This window comes from Megalobrama amblycephala, linkage group LG1, assembly GCF_018812025.1.
Source record: "Megalobrama amblycephala isolate DHTTF-2021 linkage group LG1, ASM1881202v1, whole genome shotgun sequence".
NCBI lineage: Eukaryota > Metazoa > Chordata > Actinopteri > Cypriniformes > Xenocyprididae > Megalobrama > Megalobrama amblycephala.
The window spans coordinates 75,631,157-75,645,640 of record NC_063044.1 but is presented as its reverse complement, the minus strand read 5'-3'; the positions used below and the strand labels follow the sequence as shown (position 1 = coordinate 75,645,640).

At 42.4% G+C, this 14,484-nt stretch overlaps 3 protein-coding genes across 3 annotated transcripts in view; 2 read left to right on the top strand and 1 right to left on the bottom strand.

Moving 5' to 3' along the window:
• The window catches only part of LOC125247050, an 84,336-nt gene that overhangs the window by 45,724 nt on the left and 24,128 nt on the right, over window positions 1-14,484 (bottom strand). The gene's annotated exons all lie outside the window — the stretch shown is intronic.
• LOC125247728 (SLAM family member 5-like) lies at window positions 157-3,183 on the top strand. The gene is made up of 4 exons (XM_048159182.1): window positions 157-489; window positions 709-1,035; window positions 1,902-2,195; window positions 2,267-3,183. The coding sequence occupies exons 1-4, from the start codon at window positions 444-446 to the stop codon at window positions 2,380-2,382; spliced, it is 783 nt and encodes a 260-aa protein (XP_048015139.1). The 5' UTR covers window positions 157-443; the 3' UTR covers window positions 2,383-3,183.
• LOC125247877 (chymase-like) lies at window positions 11,776-14,474 on the top strand. Its single transcript, XM_048159418.1, has 5 exons — window positions 11,776-12,098; window positions 12,190-12,331; window positions 12,518-12,641; window positions 12,811-13,038; window positions 13,129-14,474. Exons 1-5 carry the CDS (start codon window positions 12,044-12,046, stop codon window positions 13,288-13,290), a joined length of 711 nt encoding a protein of 236 aa, XP_048015375.1. The 5' UTR covers window positions 11,776-12,043; the 3' UTR covers window positions 13,291-14,474.

Here is a 14,484-nt window from a genome sequence, read left to right as displayed (position 1 = left end):
AGTAATTTTATAGTTGTTGAGGTAAATCAGATGATATAGTATAGAAAAGTACATAGTTAATAGCTATGCAGCATGCTTTAGCAGTCGATCTTTTTACAAAGTGTAGTAAATACTATAATATACTACGATTTATTTTTCATGTGTACACTCTTCAGTTGTTCTCATATCTTATATAGCATGTGTTTTGTCATTTCCTATTACAACTAACTCTAAAAAGGGAAACGACACCAATAAAAGTCGTGCTGTGTGGTTTTATGGGTTTAACTCGACACAAACAAAAGGTGGTGCGATCGTGGGAGATTATTCTGACTGTCAGCTTTCACAAACATCACTTCATACTACTTTTGTTCTCATTTAATTACAAAACTTGAAGAGTTTTCAGGAGATTCGTGACAATTGATAGGCTTTTAGGTACTGGAAACATCAGCAAACCTTTGAGAAAAATGCTTCGCCTGTTTGCTTTGCTCTGTTGTTCGTGGAGTCCCATTGGTAAGCATCTATGTTGTGGCCTAAACATTGTAATAGATATTGCATATTATTCTATATAGGCAACTTTCATCTTTATTTAATCTACTGTATATAATTCTGTAGACTTTTATATATGTGTAATCCTTATAGGCCTATGTGTTTGTGTTCAATTTAAAGTTAAAGCAGTAGTGTTTAGTTTCTCAGGTATTTTTCATTTGTCTATAAGTTTCTGTTTTGCAGGAGTGTTTGGTGATGTAGATGCAGTGAAGTCAGTGTCAGCGATGGAGGGAGATTCAGTCCTTCTAAAGCCTGGTGCTGCTGAACTACTGAGAAATAAGATACTGTGGACGTTTGGAGATCAAGGTGCTCTCATAGCTCTCATAGATGCCGGTCAGATCTCATTATTTGATGGTCCTGATGGGATATTCAGAGACAGACTGAAGCTGGATGATCAGACTGGATCTCTGACCATCAACAACACCAGAACCACTGACTCTGGACCTTATGAAGTAAACGTCAAGGGAGGGGCAGGAGACCAAGTCAGGAAATTCAATCTTACCGTCTATTGTGAGTGACTGGTTAATTTCAAACTCTTTTATTGGAACAAAATCACTATAATGAAACATGAAGTTGATATGCAACAAATTGTTCATTTTTATAGCATTGGTCTCTGGATGTTCACCCACTGTACCTGTTAGTATTGCTATATATAACAATTTCTAGAACTGAAACGTCTGTCAGATGTTTCGGTTCAAGAAACGTAATTCTCCTCATGCTCATGCTGAGTCATATGCATACACTGGTTTTCAAAACTTTTTTAATTTTCTGAAAAACCTACCCTTTCAAAACCTCTCCAGGAGTAATGCAGAGGACACTACATCTGAGGAGTTAGAAAACCACAGACAGCACCACCTGCTGGTCATGAAATATGGAAATTATTTACGTTTGTCAATAATTTTGTCCTTTTTAGATTATTTAGAACATATAAGATGTGTCCCAATTCAAAGGCTGCATCCATCATAGGCCACAAAGGCAGATTAAATGGGTGGTCTAGCCTATAGAGGACTGTTCTTGTGGCCTAGCAAATGTGACATCTGCCACTGATTCCACACGTACCAGATGTGGGCCGGATCTGGGCCAACACTACTGACACCGACACACTGCTGTCTAGGGTGTAATCTGGAAATTTCTCTCAAAATAAACCCTGTCATCACTGACGTGCAATGAATTGTGAGATAGGTGAGGCCACAAAGGATTCATCTGTTGTATCCTTCATTTCCCAGACTTCATTGTGCCACAGTGACCTCCAAATGTGGCCTTCGAAGGACGCAGCCTCTGAATTTGGTGTCAAATGAAACCTAATGATTTGAGTCATTATTTAAATTAGTGTTTAGCCTGTATTTTACAATTGATTTTGTCTGTTTATTCTGCAGCCCGTCTGCCTGTTCCTGCCATCACCAGAGACTCCTCACAGTGTTCTTCATCATCATCATCATCAAACTGTTCATTAGTGTGTTCAGCTGTGAATGTGAACCATGTGGCTCTCTCCTGGTACAGAGGAAACAGTTTATTGTCCAGCATCAGTGTGTCTGATCTCAGAAGCAGCGTCTCGCTACATCTGGAGGTGGAGAATCAGGATAAAAACACCTACAGCTGTGTGCTGAAGAATCCCATCAGCAACCAGACCAAACATCTGGACATCAGTCAACTCTGTCAACCATGTCCAGGTATGTCAGTGTTGATATTAGCGTTTGTCTTTAGTATATTTTCCAATATAAGTCCTCATTTTTTCCTTCAGAAAACTACTGTTGTGGATTTACTGAACCTGTGATCCGATTGGTCATCACTGCTCTGGTGGGCGTGGCTGCTGTTTCTTTTGTGGTTTATGACATCAGATCCAGAGATGCAAAGTAGCAGAGGAGAAAACAGACCTCGATGATAAACCATACTGTAAAATCTGAAAAATAAAGTTTCTATTTCAGTTCATAAATATGCTTCATAATCAACAGATTTTAGTCACGTTATTCAAGCATTTAATCATTTAATAGCATTTTAAAATGCTTCATTTAACAATTGCTTAGGTTTTTCTTAGAAAAGCACATATTTACAAAAGACCAAATATTTTAAGAGGCACATTGCTGGGTAAAGCACATGGGTCTGTGCCTCCATAGATCCCTTCCAGTGCCAAAGCTTTCCCTTCCTTGCAGTCAGAAGATGAGCAGAACTGGTACCTCCAACAGTCTTATTTGCTTCTCTTTTACATGCTGCAACCTTTGTGACACTTGCAATGTCCCTCCACTTATTTCTGGTTTCATTGGACGACTTTAAAAGGATTTGAAATGGCTTTGAGACAGAAACATGCAGGCAGATTTTCTCACAAATGCAGCTGAGCAACTTCCTCTTCCAAAACAGCAGATGGCGCTTTGCTATGGGTCAATTTACACTAGTCTCCTGAGAGAAGCCCTGAAACATGCATTTATAATAATAATAATAATAATAATAATAATAAACTAGTTTTATAGAGCCTTTAAAAGTTGCATCTCAAAGCGGGAAATAGAAGACAGAAACATGCATCAAAACACATTTCAAGACATATATAGTTATATATACAAAACAAAATAATCACATATACATAATAAGTTTACAAACAGTTTACAGCTGACGAAAATAAGCGGTGAACATGTTTCTGGGCTTCTCTCGGGAGACTAGTGTAAATTTACCCATAGCAAAGCGCCATCTGCTGTTTTGGAAGAGGAAGTTGCTCAACAGACAGGTGTGTGTTTATATGCACTAGATTTGGTGTTTGTTCAAAGGTTACATGCCATTTGTAGGGTGGTTTGTATTTATTTGTGAAACATGATGTAGGCTCATTTATTTATATTTGTAAAACACAATACATATATTTGTTTTCGCTCAAACTGACCTTTGTATTTGCACATCACTTTCTGTTTGTTTGCGAGTCGAGTTTTCCTTTGCAAAGCAGATCGTGTTTGTTTGTGAAATGCAGGATTTGTTTGTTTAATTATGGCACGATATTAACTCCATAAATAAATCCTTAAATTACAGTGTGTTGACACTTTTTTTTTTTTTTACAAGTGTGAAAAAAGATTGAATGTCACTGAGGACGAACAATGAGGGACGCGTCTTTTTAATGTCTTGAATTTGAATAACTAAATTAACGCTAAGCCTGACTATTTAAGTGACTATATTCTGATTATAAACTAAGTATTACACTATTGATGCTGTTAAAGCTACCTCAGGACATTGAAGATACCGACACACCAACAAGTGACATTTCACAGGAAGTTTTCCAGCTGGTTTGTATTATTGCGGAAGTTCTAAAAAAGTTGCTAAAATTTTAGTAAACATATATACAAATTTCTCTAATACATTTTTATTTTAATTTTGCAGCTTAGAAAGTGTTCAAATATATGTTTAAATTATATTTAAAAAAACTAGTGTAGGAAATAGCAAATATAAAAACTTGATTCTCATGCCTCCAGTAACAAGCTCATGCCCACAGTCTGTCTGGTCAATAGATAAGTAATTCAAATAAACCCTACAGTAAATCTCCACAGTTTTTCTCCATAGTCTGGCTCATGCAACTCAGTCTCATTATGGCTTCACAAACTAGACAAATTACAAAGGTAAACTAAAAAAATAGCCAATTTTGGGCTGCTGTATATCTGTTGGAGGAATGAATGTGAGATGCATGCTGCCTCTGAACTTTGATCTTTTATCTTGTGGTTGTGAGATAAGTGTGTTTCATCTCCATGTAAGCTGAAACATAAGTGCAATGCTTGAAGATTTGGCAGTTTGTCTCTTATCTCATCTCTCTCCGAGCTCAGTGCTTCTAATCAACCGACACCTACTAGAAAGACAACATCTGTGGGAAGATGAAGAGATGTTTTTTAGTGATTTCACGTTCCTCTAGTTGAGTGTGTGCTTCTCTTTGCAGAGGTTGGTGCTTGCAGTGGAGGCCTTTGAGTAATTCAATAGGCTTTGGGATTATATGATTGTGAATTATTTTGCAATATGTAATTTTGGTCATTATTGGGTTCATTTTTAAAATGAGGACCTTCTTTGATGCAAGCAGACACCATATGTTTTGCAAATCAAATTGAGAAGAGTAGAACATCCAAATGTTCAGCATTAATTTATACCTCTCCTCTCTAACATGTCACTGATCTGATCTGTCTGTTCTAGAAAAGCTTCACTTTTGGCGAACGCTCGTCAGGAGTTTCTTCTACTGCAATTAACTCACAAAAGCCCATTTTCTGTGCATTTGGCACTTGCAACTGTTCATTTTGGACCCTGGTGTACCTGTTTGAAAAAAAAACAGATGAAGCAGGTTCTGTTTACAGCACCATTATTAAAGACATCAGATCATGCACAGTTGCGCAGTTTGTGATAGATGTCTTATCGCTCTGAGAGGAAGAGAGAGAGACAGATCGTGAATAAGAGAAAAGTAATAAACTGTAAAAACCATTAAATATTGTCCCTGTGTGCCCTGTGGGCTGATAATGTATCACAGGTATCCATGAGAAACCTTTAAAAAATTAAAAAATCGTATTTTCTGGTTCAGTATGTATGACTGAACTGGCAGGCGGAGCGCCGGATAAACTTTATAGCTCTGTTACACAACCTAGTGAGCCGTCTCAATTTGTGTTCAGAAGAAGAACGAAGGTCTTACGGGTTTGAAACGGCATGAGGGTGAGTGAATGATGACAGAATTTTCATTTTGGGGTGAACTAACCATTTAAGTCCAAGTTCAAAAGCATTCAAGAAAACAAGGTCAAATTAACTGCATGGCTTCTTATATTATCGTTGCCATATTCAACTCATTTCAGAGGACTAATTTCCTTGGTAGATTATTTTCTGTCATCATTTACTCACCATTATGTCATTTAAAATGATTCTTCTGGGGGGAAAACAAAAGGAATATGTTCTCCATCAAATGCAATATTTACAAAAAAAAAAAAAGAAAAAGTTGTTGATTCTACTTTTGCAGTTACATTCATATTTCGGAAACCACATGATAACTTTGTGTGAGGAACAGAGTGACATCCAAGTAATTGTCAATGAATAATAGGCATAAATTGCCCTTTTTTTCTTCACAAAAAACTATCATGTCTTCAAAAAGCAATATAGTGCAAAAGTACTTTAATGGAGCTGTTTTGTCTTTTCAGACTGGCCTGTCTCATCACTCATGAAGTTTTGTTCTAGGACAGATGCAGATGATTTATTTTATGACTAATAATGTAGGAAAAAAACCACATTCTCAACACATTTTCACTACATGTGGAGACTTTATCTGGTGATCTGCAGAATAAACTTGACATCCTCTTGTGTGAGTAGATGATGCAATTCGATGATACTGATTAGGACTGAAAGCAATGCGAAACAGCATAGTGAACATTTATGAAGTCAAGAAACACACTCAGACATTTTATACATATATACTTTGTGTGTATATAGATATTTGTGATTTAGTGCATTACAAAAACCCAATGAGCTGTACTTCTGGGAAACAGGACAACAGCTGTCTAAGTGGATGTCACAACTCTCTGGACAAGTGTTTCTGCACCTAAAAAGACAAGGATAACATCCAAGTCAAGATTTTACTCAAGGTGGAGATTTTGATTGTCAGCTACTGACTACTCTTGACAATCTCACACCAGATCAAACCTGCACAACCTCTGCAAGGACTCTGTACAAAGAGGATAAATGCTTCAATGCTAAAGAGTCTATACCACCACAAAAGATGAAGACACTTGAATTAGTCGTGAAATGTCTTGAGCAGCAAGGAAACACAAAGAACATTCAGGGGATGTTCCCGGACAGAGATTACACCTAGTCCTAGAAGAAGAAGATTAACAGAAATCTGATTTCTATGTCGTGGATTTAAATAGTGCTAGACTTAGTCTATGTTATGGTACAGAGGGGTCAGACACAGATGAAATACAGGTAAGTAGTCTTTATTAAAACCAGTGAGCATAGATTGCAGTGCAGGAGTGAAGTGATGATGATAGAGATGTTGGTAGAGATGAATGGTAATAATTACAGTCCTTTGTGGTTACAGGTAGAAGGGTATTTGAGATCGCTGGAGCTGGAGAACGTAGGAGACGAGGGATCACTCACACTGAGACGCAGAACACAGGTAAGTAGAGAGCGGGGAGTCCTTGAGGTAAGCATAACGACATAGAGTGCTGCGTGTGAGTGCTCTTTATGGTGGTGTTGATGAGAGTGATAATGAAGTGCAGGTAACAGTGATCAGTACTCCGGTGATTGAGTGCGTTGTGATTGGTGCATGGTGGAGCCTGACGTGTCTGTGACAGTACCCCCCCTCCACGGCCCGCTCCTGAGGGCCGAGGACCCCGACGTCGTGGTGGTCGTCTTCTTCCACGCGGGGCAGGTCTGTCAGGGTGGTTACTGTGGAAATTTTGAAGCAGGTTAGGGTCGAGGATGTCGTTTCTTGGAACCCAGGAGCGTTCTTCAGGGCCATAGCCTTCCCAGTCCACGAGATATTCCAGTTGACCACCATGGTGTCGGGAGTCCAAGATCTCGTGAACCTCGTATGCTGCGCCATCCTCCAGGATGAGTGGAAGAGGGGTTCGGCGGCTGCCACGTCAGGCCCTGTGGAGGTAGAGACAGAAGGGTGGTGAGGCTTTAGCAGTGAGACGTGGAAAGTGGGGTGAATGCGATAACCTGGTGGAAGTTGGAGCTGGTAGGTGACCGGGTTGATCTGCTTGACGATGGGGAATGGGCCAATGAACCTGGGACTCAGCTTTTTGCAGGGCAGACGCAGTCTGATGTCCGGTGTTGACAGCCAAACCTTCTGTCCGGGCTGGTAAACTGGAGTGTCGGAGCGGCGAAGGTTGGTGGTGTGCTAGTCCCAGACCCTCTCGCTCTCTCGGAACCAGTAATCCACCGCTGGTACGTCCAATGGTTCCCCGTTCCAGGGGAACAGTGGGGGTTGGTAACCGAGTATGCACTGGAAGGGAGTGAGTCCTGTAGTCGGTTGCCGCAGGGAGTTCTGTGCGTACTCGGCCCAACCCAAGTACTGGTTCCAAGAGTTCTGGTGGTCATGACAGAAGGTACGGAGGAAGCAGCCGATCTCCTGGATTTTCCTTTCTGTCTGCCCGTTCGACTGTGGGTGGTATCCAGATGTTAAACTGACAGCGAGTGGAAAGCCTTCCATACACGAGAAATGAACTGCGGTCCTCTATCGGACACAATATCCTCAGGAATACCGAAGTACCAGAACACATGGTTGAATAACAGTTACTCGGATGAAAAGTAATTCGTTTGATTACTCGTTACTGAAAAAAGTAACGGCGTTAGTAACGCGCGTTATTTATAACGCCGTTATTCCCATCACTGCCTATCGTCCAGGTTCAAAGAATGTGAAAGCTGATGCCCTCTCCCGTCTCCATGCTCCTGAAGAAAGATCTGAAGAACCTGAACCGATCATTCCAAGTTCCCAAGTTTACCAGGACACGACGCACTCCAACCATTCACTCAGCCCACACGTCACTTGGCACTGGTCACCCGGGGGTCAATGGAACCCTCTCGTTGCTAAAAGAACGCTTCTGGTGGCCAAACATGGCGGCAGATGTCAGAAGGTACGTGCAGGACTGCAGGGAGTGCGCCATCTTGAAGAGCTCACGCCATCTACCATCCGGCAAGCTCCTTCCTCTGCCCGTTCCAAATCGACCCTGGTCACACCTATGAGTTGATTTCATCACCGACCTTCCAGCATCTCATGGGCATACCTGCATCCTGGTTATCATCGACCGTTTCTCCAAGTCATGTCGTCTAATCCCTCTGAAAGGTCTAACCACTGCCATGGAAACTACTGATCAGTAAGGACCAGGAAAGGATGTTTAGCTCCCTCCAACCAATGCCTCCACTCTTCCAAGGCTAGCTTCACGGCAAGAAGTTCTCTGTCACCAATGTCGTAGTTGACTTCCACCGGGTTGAGTTTGCGGGAGAAGAAGGTGCAAGGATGGAGTCTGCTTGGGGTCCCCTGCTGCTGTGAGAGTACCGCTCCCACTCCGGTGGTAGAGGCGTCCACTTCCACTATGAAGGCAGCTCTGGATTGGGGTGGACGAGGAGGGGAGCGGTGGTGAAGGCTTCCTTGAGGAGGTTGAAAGCGTTGGTGGCAGCTGGGGTCCAGGACAGAGACTTGGGCTTATGGCGTAGGAGGCTGGTGAGAGGATGAGTGATGGAGCTGTAGTTCTTGATGAAACGGCGGTAAAAGTTAGCAAATCCCAGGAATCGTTGTAGTTCTTTTATGGTGGAAGGTTCTGGCCAGTTGGTGATGGACTCCACCTTCCTCTCGTCCATCCGGATGCCACTGTGGTCGATGACATATCCTAGGAAATGTACTGAAGACTGATGGAAGGAGCATTTCTCAGCTTTCAGGAACAGATGGAACTGTCGAAGACGGGTGAGGACCTCCGCAACGTGTTGGCGATGTTCGGCCAGGCTCCGGGAGTATATGAGGATGTTATTGATGTACACCAAAACGAACCGGTTGAGGAACTCCCGGAGCACCTCACGGATGAAATCCTGGAATACGGAGGGGGCGTTGACCAGGCCATACGGCATGACGAGGTACTCGTAGTGGCCGGTGGGTGTGATGAAGGCGGTCTTCCACTCGTCCCCCTCACGTATCTGGATGAGGTTGTACGCGCTGCGGAGGTCCAGCTTCGTGAACACAGTGGCACCACGGAGATGTTCCAGGGCTGCTGGGACGAGAAGAAGGGGGTAACGGAATTTCACAGTTATCTTGTTGAGTGAACGATAATCGATGCAGGGCCTCAAGCCTCCGTCCTTCTTTGCCACGAAGAAGAAGCTTGAAGCAGCAGGGGACGTTGATGGGCGGATATAACCTTGATCGAGGGCCTCCTTGATGTACTCCTCCATGGCCTTCTCCTCCGGGATGGATAAAGGGTATATTTTCCCTTTTGGCACTGGCTCACCTGGAAGCAGATCGATGGCACAGTCCCATGGCCGGTGTGGAGGCAGCTTAGAGGCTCTATGTAGGCAGAAAACATAACTGAAGGGGACGTAACACTTAGGGATGTCGATGGCGCGTTTCTCCACTGGACTCTCGATGGATGTAGCGCAGACTGACAGATCTTTGGATGGAGCTCGTGGAATGGGAAGTTCAGAGAAGCAATTTGAGAAACAGGTTTCACCCCACTTCAAGATTTCGCAAGTTCTCCAGGAGATGGAAGGATTATGCCGCTCCAACCAGGGGCACCCTAGAACCACGTCAGCAGTGGAATCCTCCAGAACCAGCAGATGTATATCCTCGATGTGAAGAAGTCCAACTCGTAGCTGGATGGGTCCTACCACACGACGGACTTGCTTACGGCTGAGCGGTCGTGCAGTTATGGAACTGATCTGGTAGATAGTCGGGGAGATAGTCTTGAGACAGAGTTGCCGGCAGAGGGCGCCGGAGATGAAGTTGCCGGCTGACCCTGAGTCGAGGAGCGCCACCACTGTAAGTGAAGTACCAGCAGCAGTAAGATTGACAACAGTGGTGAGTGGTTTCATTTTCTGAGTTGAAGGAAGAATGGCACTCACCATGGGACGAGGTGGTCGTGTGGGGCATGCAGAGATGGCATGCCCCGGCGTGCCACAGTAAAGACAGAGGTTCAGGGTCAGCCGACATTGTCGCTCAGCAGGGCTGAGACGGGAGTTCTCCACTTCCATGGGTTCGTGGGCTGGTTCTGGGGAGCTGACGGGTTCGGACCGGCAGAGGAGTGAGGTGGAAAATTACTGGCCCTGGTGTTCTTGAAGACACGCTTGCATACGAGTGGCGCAGCGGATGGAAAGCTGGATGAATTTCTCTAGGCCGATGGAATCCTCGTATGCAGTGAGATGCAGCCGCACCCGAGGCTCCAATCCTTGGCGGTAGGTAGTGATCAAAGCTTGTTCATTCCATCCACTTACGGCAGCCAGCGTTCTGAATTGCAAAGCATAATCATAAATAGACATAGAACCTTGTTTGAGATTATAGAGTTTCTCACCAGCAGATGAGTCAGTGATGGGTTTCCCGAAAACCTCCCGGAAGTGGGAAATAAAGGCAGAATACAAGTAATAGCACCATGTTGTGACCAGATGGAGTCAGCCCATTTTAATGCTTTGCCGCTAAGTTGGGAAATGAGGAACGCTATTTTGGCTGTGTTGTTCGGGTACAGGTGCGGCTGCATCTCCAGGACCAGTTCACACTGCAGAAGGAAACCGCTGCAGTCCTCCGCCGATCCTGAATAGGGCGCTGGTTTGGCCATGGGACTGGCGTAAACAGGTGGAGTAGGAGATGGGACCGTGTTGACAGTGGTGACTGCTGGTGCCGGTGAAGGAGAGGTGTTTGTGGATGACAGTGGTGGATTGACGGTGAGAGTCATCCACAAGTGCTTGGAAGGGATCCTGTTGGCTCATACTGGTTCAGCGGTTTTGGTCCGGTCTTCTGTTATGGTACAGAGGGGTCGGACACAGATGAAATACAGGTAAGTAGTCTTTATTGAAACCAGTGAGCATAGATGGCAGTGCAGGAGTGAAGTGATGATGATAGAGATGTTGGTAGAGATGAATGGTAATAATTACAGTCCTTTGTGGTTACAGGAAGAAGGGTATTTGAGATCGCTGGAGCTGGAGAACGTAGGAGACGAGGGAGCACTCACACTGAGATGCAGAACACACTGGGAGATCGGGATGCACAGGAGACAGGTAAGTAGAGAGCGGGGAGTCCTTGAGGTAAGCATACATGTAAGTATAGCAAAACGAGACCGGACATAGAGTGCTGCGTGTGAGTGCTCTTTATGGTGGTGTTGATGAGAGTGATAATGAAGTGCAGGTGGCGGTGATCAGTACTCCAGTGATTGAGTGCGTTGTGATTGGTGCATGGTGGAGCCTGACGTGTCTGTGACAGTCTAGTTCAGAGTATAGGAGGAAGGGCATCATCTGGGCTTAGTCCAGGTGTTAGTAATCTGTACATAATCTGTGAAACCATTTTTAAAGCCATGATTAACTATTCTAGATTCATTTAAACCCTGTCCGGGAAACCGCTGGACAGATTCACATCACCATGCCAACAGAAACTAGAATTTCTAAATATATATATATATATATATATATATATATATATATATATATATATATATATATATATGCTGAATCCATACCACAATAAATGAAGGCTTTTCTGGGGTCAAAGGGGTTTGTAGAATTTGTACCTGATAAAGTATGGTAAACAAGGTACCAAAAGTTGCTCAAATTACAGATGCTAAAATTCTCACAACTATAAATACTGTCTCTAGTGCACTTTCTGATATTATCACCAAAGTGTAAAACAGCGGAAGCTGATGATAATCACTGACCTGTGATCAGCTCTTCCTATAACAGTCTCTAACGTAAATGCTTTTACATCAGTGAAACTGATCTGGATGCAGAGCAAGCTGCAGCTTCTACATGAACTTCCGGGTGTGGGTCCCTTGAATCTGTATAAAAGCAGGAGACAACATTTGTGTGGTGCGTACTGAGTGTGACTGAGCTGTCTACAATGAGCGTCCTTTGGCTTATGACTGGTCTGCTGCTGTTACGTTTCTGCGCTCCAGGTGACCACATCTAATCTGCTTCAGTAACTACAGAAGGTTGTTTCTCAGAATATGCTGTTGAATTGCTTCATAGACTCTGATCTTTTTTCAGGTTTCTCCATCGTTGGCGGTAATGTCTCCGTTCCACACAGTCGGCCCTACATGGTCTACATTCGTGACCCTGTATCTGAACGAGTATGTGGTGGTTTTTTGATAAAAGAGGATTTTGTGATGACAGCTGCCCACTGCGGACGGTAGGTGAAATTAACTATCATATTCTGGAATTTAATTAGAAAGGGTTTACAACGTGCCTCAAAATCCACAATTGTATGAAAACAAAATCAACAAAAAAGTGACTTTTGATATCCAAAGTGGCAGTATGTCTTTAAATTGTAAATATATATTTTTGTAAATCTGGCCTTTTTTTTGGTCATCTTTAGTCATCTTGTGGTGTATTTGGGCGTCAATGACACCAAACTTTTACCGGACAGTGTAGCGGTACATCCAATTCCACATCCAGAATTCTATAGGAACACTCCAGGTTATGACATCATGCTTCTAAAGGTAATATATAACGTTTATAAAAACATTTAATTAGAATCACGTCTTGAAAAAATAAGTAGATGTTTACAGAATATAATTTGGCTGAATCTAATCACTTGTACTGAATGCATTCTTTAAAATTCAGAAAAAGTTTGGAAGAAATGCAGGACTTTTACACATTCCCTTTCAGCTTAAAACTCCAGCAACTTTGAACGAAACTGTGAATACTATCACCTTGCCAAAAACTGAGAATGGAGAAATCCTGAAGGATTGCATGGTCATGGGTTGGGGCTTGGAGGAATACGGACATGGGTCTCCATCACGTGTCCTCAAAGAAGCAAACGTTACTCTGATAGATTCTAAAAACTGTGTGACAAATGACACTCTATGCAGCGAGGGAACAACTGGCACAGCAGAGGTAGATCAAGTGGCACTGCTTACAAATTCTTATCTATGGTGTATTGTTAGTGCATGCTGGATATACAGTAATCAATGATATCATCCACAGGGAGATTCTGGAGGTGCACTTGTTTGTGGAGATGTTGCACAGGGAATTGTGTCTTATTACAATGAGTCGAATGGAGAATACCGTACAAGATACACTCATATTTCCAAATACCTTCTATGGATTCATCACATATTGTTGGGGATATTGAATTGTTGGGCATAAACAGTTCAGGACCTGAGACCAGATATGATGAATGAAAGACCAGGAGTCAGAAGTGCAATCAATCGAAGAAATTTTACTGAAGAATAGTTTGCAGTTTCATCAGCAGAAGCCCAAGGAGTTCGTAGGCCACTCTATATACATTCACATTTCCACAACAATTATACTCTAACAGAGTCAACTAACTACATCATTACTTCAGGTTAATGAATCTGATTTAAAATAAGACAAAATTAGTAATCTTCCACACAGACTGATAGACAGAAGCATATCTCCATCCATCACGATTCTGATGCTCAGACCCTAGATTTAGGCACAGGGAGATCTGTTAAGTCATGAACAGGTGTCTGCAGGTCTCTAGAGAAAGCCAGTTGTCCATCATTACCACTAAAGGACCTACACAGAAAACAAACGCACATACACTGATACACAACTACTTTAAGTTTGACGTTGGTTCAGGCTCCAACTATAAACAGGAAGGATTCTCAAAACACACTGATAACATGTTCTAGTTCTGGTGAGAAGTACAGACAATATTCATCATTATTCTCTAGTGCTTGAAGATGAAAAGGAAAATAAATGCTTTAACATACGTTGAAGAAGTCATTCAAATAATTTAATGTTGGTTAATAACTTGATTATAAATCAGTCAAAAGATATACATTGAAGCAGAATAGTTGTTCAGAATTCACCTCCTCTGCAGCAACATGAAACATGGAAGGGCAAGCTGGATAAACTCATTTAGTTCAAAACATTCAGCACATCTGTAACATTGAATGTGCAGTTTTAAAATAAAGGCTTACTCATGTGTCACTGTTTCACAAAAGTCTAATTTGCATTTGTGGCTAAAATGTATATACAAGCATTCATGCTGTAGTTCAGTGGTTCTCCACCAGGGGGCCGGAGCCCATTAGGGGGCCTCAAGATGGTAAGGACAAAATGATTACCAGTTTGATAAGCCAAGATAAAATACCTGATGGTTGGTATTACCGTTTCATATTTTAATTCTCACTAAAACTGTATTTGATTCATGCGACTTGAAAAACTCACAGTAAATATTGTCCATATTGCAGGTTAAAACATTTTTCGAACTGTATATGTAACTTGAAGTTAAGATTCTTTTTAATAAATGTTAATGTATGCTCAATAGTTTTTTTAGGTTACACTGTGTCATGTGATATAACTTAATTTAGTGAT